This window comes from Saccostrea cucullata, unplaced genomic scaffold, assembly GCF_032062105.1.
Source record: "Saccostrea cucullata isolate Sc308-1 unplaced genomic scaffold, CSIRO_AGI_Scuc_v1 ctg7302, whole genome shotgun sequence".
Taxonomy (NCBI): domain Eukaryota; kingdom Metazoa; phylum Mollusca; class Bivalvia; order Ostreida; family Ostreidae; genus Saccostrea; species Saccostrea cuccullata.
In genome coordinates this window covers 3,443-9,901 of record NW_026926856.1, presented here as the reverse complement: position 1 = coordinate 9,901, position 6,459 = coordinate 3,443, and the positions used below count along the sequence as shown (strand labels likewise).

Below are 6,459 nucleotides of genomic sequence, written 5' to 3'. Positions count from 1 at the left end.
AACACTGTTGGATTGATAATGTGTTTCTTCGAACACATCCGAGAGATTTAGGGTTAGCATGATTTGGAGTAGTCCAGCACTCACCCAAGATATTTAGGTTATAGTTACTGAGTATTAAGCATTTTTCGACTGAACAGGCTTAGTCTCGCACCTATATCCAAAAGATATGGGTTAATCTTTGCATTTAATATTTATTTGTGTTTATTGTAAACAATCAGGCCTTAGCATGGCGCAGCACCTTTTGCACAGCAAAACTATGACGTCATAAACGTTAATTGTTTTCTGCACCATTGGACTTTGGCGTGTCAAACCTTCAGGTTTTGGTGCAGACCATCGGACTTTGGAGTCCCATCGCACTTTGGAATCCTACACATACATTAAAAATCATTCGAATATCTTTACTTTTGAAAATTGACTTGGAGGTAGGCAGGAGAACGATATTTCTGTTCGCAGTTCTTTATGGCTGTTTATACATATACATAGCTAACTTGCATTTTGACAGGCATATCATGTACTCTAGCAGTGAATTGTATATACGTTTTTTCCCATTGAATCACCTGTGTTAGCAACTCATACAAAGAAACCATCTTTAATATGACCTTAATGAATTTTCTGATACGCATGATCATTTTTGTGAAATCTGATGAATGATGTCATTGTTCACTTGTTTTTTTTTTCCTTGCAGATCTCGATTAGATCAAGTGAGGGTAACGCCAGAAGGAGCAGACGTTGCAAATTGTTATCAACCTACAGATGAATTCTTCATCAAAGTAAGTACATGTCCTTAATACCACAGGCAAGTATATTTTAAAGAAACTACATGTATACATGTAACAACAGTACAACTATAAACAACTGAAAGTACTGTAAAACACGCTTATAACGAATTACCTGAGACAGGTGATTCTGATTTGTTATAAGAGTTAGTTTGTTACAACTGTGTTCGCTATAATCAGGTTTTACTGTATATGAAGGGATAGAGGGAAAGAAAGGTAGAGATATTAAGTTCACAATCTTAAGAAAATAATTTACATAATATTATCCCTTTAGATTTATTTTTAATGTGATAATTAATGCTTCTGTATTTAGAAATTCTTTTTATGTTACCTTCCTATTGTTTAGCAAAATTAAAAATAAATTTTATGAAGGTTGTTTTTGTCTTTAAGTTAATGTTCTTGGACGTTATTTTTTTTTTCTTTGCATTATGATAATTTTAAAGTGTAAAGAATGAAAATAATGTTTTGATGTTTTATTAGACTGTAGCAATGTTAATAAATCAAAATACACAATAAATTAAACTGAGCGGCAGATGGGCTTTTTTAGATTAAGCTCTAACACATCCAGTTGAGAAATATATGATGTAATACAATTTTTTCTTATAATTAATGTGTAAACCACAGAAGATGTATGTACATCAAACATTATAAGGAATGGCAAAATCTTTGAGATCTTTGTATTAAGATTGGGATGATTTTTGTTTGCATTCTATACTGTGTATGATAATTTAACTATTTGATAGGTGTACGTGTATCATGCTGTGGAGACTTTGCTTATCCGTGAATTCTCAATATCCTTGTTCGTATTAAACAAGTTTTACTGTAAAATGCTCAGATAAACATTTTCTACGTAATTCTGTAGGGATGGGAGAGTGAGGCGACATTTCTGATCATTTCCGGAAAGGACGATAGATGTCTCAATTACTCCGTAGTTGAACATTTTATGAAACTTGTTCCAACGGAACATAAACATCGGTTCCAGGTCATTGCTTACCCCAACACGGGCCACCTCCTTGAGCCACCTTATTCGCCTCACTGCAGGCACTCCTATCATAAGGTGCTCCGTAAGTATTGATTGTTTATTCTGAGTCGGGGGTAATTTCAGACATAAATCTAGACAAAGCAGACCATAGAATTAGAACCAAAAGTGATATTTTCAGGATTTTTTTTCAGCAGATTAAATCTTATTAAAGTGGATTTTAGACTTTTTAGCTGACCTGAGCCGAAGGCTCAATGAGCTTTTCTGATCAAAAGAAAGTGGGCACACTAGATAGGCAGTCGGCAGGAATCATTGGCACGAAACAATTCAGATTTAAATGTCCAAGCACCATGTTGTTTATATGTCATACAATGAACCTACATGTAGATACTTCATGGAAATGGATTTCTGTCTTATGTTTATCTATTTGTGAATTTTTTTTCAATGAAAAGTTGTCATGAAAGATAAATTATCTATGCTGGATATATTTAATAAAATATAATAGAAGTCTAACACTAAAAAAAAATTTCTGCTCATTTTTCAAATGCACTGAAAATATTGTATGTAACAGAGCGATTGAGGTTGCTAGTTTTTTTTTTATTTTCTTTTAATATATTCAATATTTTTTCATCAAGTATAACTTTGTTGTTACAAATTCATGTATGTTTATTTCTATTTGGGAACGCTAGCACTATATAAAAGAAAAAACGTGAACGCATTAAAAAATAAAACAATGTAAATTTATTTTTTAAAAAGTACTTTGCAACTTTATTCAAGGAGTATTTTTTTCTACAAAATCAAAATTTTCAAACAAAAAGAAAACAAAATTGAAAAATCACTGTATTCGAACCTAAAATGCTGCTACGATATAGCTCGAATCGCAGCGACAAACCAATGTAGCTACCAGGGCACGGTTAAAATACACTGATAACGCATTTAAAATTCATGGAGAAAAGACCCAGAAACAACAATATTATGAAGAACTGCTATTAAAGAGTCGATTTTTGCATTATTTCATTCGTAAGGCTAATATATTCAGGTCCATATTCAAATAAAATCAGACATATTCAACCGAATATTTGCCCATTTTACATTTACCTACTACACAGTCAATGCCTAGGATTTGCAAAAAAATGTATAAATCAATGACATTTTTAAATTCTTTTTTATGAGCCACAATTCCTGCCGAATCGCCATCTAAAGCTTCCACTTTCTTTGTCCGTTTTCTGTCGTTGTTGTCGGAACCGGCCTCATGCAGTATAACATTTTCACATTTTCACCTTCTCAAGAACCACTGGGCCAATTTCAACCAAACTTGCCACAAAGTATCCTTGGGTGAAGGGGAGTTTGTTTACATAAATGGCCATTCTCACTTCCAAGGGGAGATAATTACGAATTAGCGAAAAATTAATGGAATCTTTTTTAAAATCTTCTGAAGAACCACTGGGCCAGGAATAATGAAACTCATGTGGAATTATCCTCAGGTAGTGTAGATTCAAGTTTGTTGAAAATATGACCCCCAGGGACGGGAAGGGCCACAATGGACGATCAAAGTTTAACATAGATATATAGGATTTTTTTTTTAAATCTTCTCAAGAACATCAAAGCCATGGTTGGTCAAATTTATGTGAAAGCATCAAAGGTAGTGTATACTTAGTTCAAGTTTATTCAAATCATGACCCTTTGGGGTAGGATGGAGCAAGGTAAATAAAACAATAAAAGTTTAATGTAGGAGTATATAGGAACAATCTTCAAATATCTTCTCATCAAGGACACCAAAACCATGATTGTTCATATTTATGTGAAAGCATCCACATGTAGTGTATACATGTAGTGTATGTTCAAGTTTGTTCCAAATAATGACCCTATGGGTAGAGTGGAGTCACAATGGGCGGTCAAAGTTTAACGTAGGAGTATATGGGAATAATCGTGTTCTCAATAACAGCAAAGCCATGGTTTGTCATTTTATTTGGAAGCATCCTCAGATAGTGTAGATTCAAGTTTGTTCAAATTGTACCCCTTCCTCCTCACCCCCTCTGTCTTATAGGTGTAGGTCAAGACCACTCAAAATAATTTATAAGATCTATAATAAGTACGTTTTAAGTTTTTGATGGTGATGTTTACTTTTGAATAGATAAAAATGAGAAGAAATGAGACAGGTTTACAAATAGTGAGTAGACCTTATAGTGCTTAGAACTTATGTGTAGTCTGCATACCACAAGAGGGCAAGTTCAGATATTTTTTAAAAAATCAACTTTAAGATAATATGTTACTGAGCACTAAATCAATCATTTTGCTGATCATTTTGCTGATCCTAATTATCCTATTTTCTCCTTCACATATCGGCTTATTTCAGCAGAAACAGTTTATCATTCAGTCTTATGCTGAGTGACGTTTTTCATACTAATTATTAGGCTGTCATTTACACACTGAATTGTCGACATATTTTTCTGTTATTTCCTAAACATAACAATGAGAACCTAGCAGGGTTTGACCATCTGGCAGGAGATGCTCACTCCTCCACCTAATACCATCTCTAATGTTTTAGAGGTCCATGTTTGCTCCGATTTGTAATGTTTAATGGACTTTAAGCTTCATTACTGTTATCTCCACATCTTTCCTTTTATTTGTATCCTATGTACATGTTATGTCTTCATGTGGTCTTGAGGGCCCTTGTTTCCAGATATCATATCATATTATATGATTGAAAAATGCCTATCTTTCTGATTTGCTGAGATCCAACTATATGGAAGAAATACTACGTTGTGTTAACCCGCACGGGACGTTCCAGGTGAATACAAGGATTTATTTCCTCTACATTGATCTAAAAAAGGATCGGGAAATTACAAATTGATACAAATTGCTATTTAAAGTACCATGACTTTCTATTTAAACTACTATGACTTTTTTTTCATATGAACAAACCATAAGCGAATAGATGTATATATTTTCGGGTGAGGGTGGTTAGAGGGAATATAGCTAGGGGATCCCCCCCCCGACACACACTTTTTTACTGAAACAATACACTTTTTTCGGCTTTCAGTTTTCCCTGAAAATACTACTTCCTTTTAAAATCCTATAAAAAAAAGACTGACATATCTTTTTTTAATGGCAACTAATATAGATAAAAACATTTCAAACTGATACGGTTGGTAAGGTTTATTTATATTTTAATTCTGCTTTTCTCTCTGTATTTGGCTAGGACTTAATAAACTAATTAAATGCAAACAAGTAATGAGCTGTTTCATTTTATCAGTGAGTCATATGATAAAACAGTTACTGCTGTTTTTTCAATCAATACAATGATTTAGCCATCTTTGAAGTACAATATTCACCTCGCCCTTCGGGCTCAGTGAATACCAAGTATTATACTCCTCAGATGGCTAAAACAGCAAGAATTGAATAGTATTATTAACATTCAATGTTTATTAACATGTGTGTCATAATGTTTTAATGATTGTTTTTCAGAATCTGATGCTCTCTGGGGAGGAGAAACAAAAGCTCACAGTTACGCTCAGGAGGATTCATGGAGGAGGATCCTAGAATTCTTCTCAAACCAACTTCAATCTAATAAACAAATGTCTGGCAGCCATTTAAACACAACCAGTAAATTATAACAAATAAACAAACGCCTGTCTGCAACTAAAACACAGTCAGTAAATTATAACAAATAAACAAACGTCTGGCAACCATTTAAACACAACCTGTAAATTATAACAAATAAACAAACGCCTGTCAGCAACTAAAACACAGTCAGTAAATTATAACAAACTAATGTCTGGCAACCATTTAAACACAACCAGTAAATTATAACAAATAAACAAACGTCCGGCAACCATTTAAACACAACCAGTAAATTATATCAAATAAAGAATTGTCTGGCAACCAATTAATAAAAAACAAATAAAAAAATATCTAGCAACCATTTTAAGTTTTAAACAAAACAACTACAATGTAGTTAATTATAACAAATACTAGTAAAGAAATGTCTGACAACCACTTAATTATAACAAAATGAATAAATGTCAGGCAACCAATTCAATACAATCAATAAATTGTAACAAACAACTACAAACCTATAAAGAAATGTCAGACAACCAAGGAAACAAAGTTAGGAAATTATAACAATAAATACTCAGTAGATGTGATGCAACCAATCAGACAAGACACGATCAGTACACTATAACCAACTACAACATGTACAAACTACAGTGTAAATGTCTTGAACAACTTAATTACAATTAGTTAATCATAACTCTTATTCAGTGAATTATAACGAACAAAAAGTAAAAGTTGTTAGAATTGAGACAGGGTGTAATTGAAGAATAATTTTAAGTAGATTTTAATGAAAAGGTATTTCTTTTTTAATTGAATTCATCATTTACTTACAATTAGTGATTTATAATATATGTACAAAACGCATGTATTTGTATATGTGTATACATGCAATTTGTTTGATGTGACAAAATTATGATTTGGATAAAATCTAGGAATTGAATTTGAGATGGAAATTTTTATTTGCTTCCTGTTTTGTAATATATACATGTAGATAGAAAAAACATTTTTGTTTTTTTAAATTATTCTTTGATATTTTATCAAAATACCGGTATCAGAACAATTTTATTTATATTACTTTTTAGAAGAGAAATGAATCTCCTATTGTTTGCAAACATATATTTTCTTAAAAGGACTATTTACTAATGG

At 32.3% G+C, this 6,459-nt stretch overlaps 1 protein-coding gene across 1 annotated transcript; it reads left to right on the top strand.

Moving 5' to 3' along the window:
* Window positions 1-509: 509 nt before the first annotated feature.
* On the top strand, window positions 510-5,830 carry LOC134272767 (peroxisomal succinyl-coenzyme A thioesterase-like). The gene is made up of 4 exons (XM_062754948.1): window positions 510-529; window positions 686-770; window positions 1,639-1,840; window positions 5,224-5,830. The coding sequence occupies exons 1-4, from the start codon at window positions 510-512 to the stop codon at window positions 5,370-5,372; spliced, it is 456 nt and encodes a 151-aa protein (XP_062610932.1). The 3' UTR covers window positions 5,373-5,830.
* Window positions 5,831-6,459: the final 629 nt, after the last annotated feature.

What these genes read in the sequence shown, in the direction of transcription:
- LOC134272767 (XM_062754948.1), top strand. Translation starts at nt 510, where the DNA reads ATGTACTCTAGCAGTGAATT. An exon ending in ATGTACTCTAGCAGTGAATT is followed by an intron (nt 530 to 685) that starts GTATATACGTTT and finishes TTTTCCTTGCAG; the next exon opens with ATCTCGATTAGATCAAGTGA. An exon ending in CAGATGAATTCTTCATCAAA is followed by an intron (nt 771 to 1,638) that starts GTAAGTACATGT and finishes GTAATTCTGTAG; the next exon opens with GGATGGGAGAGTGAGGCGAC.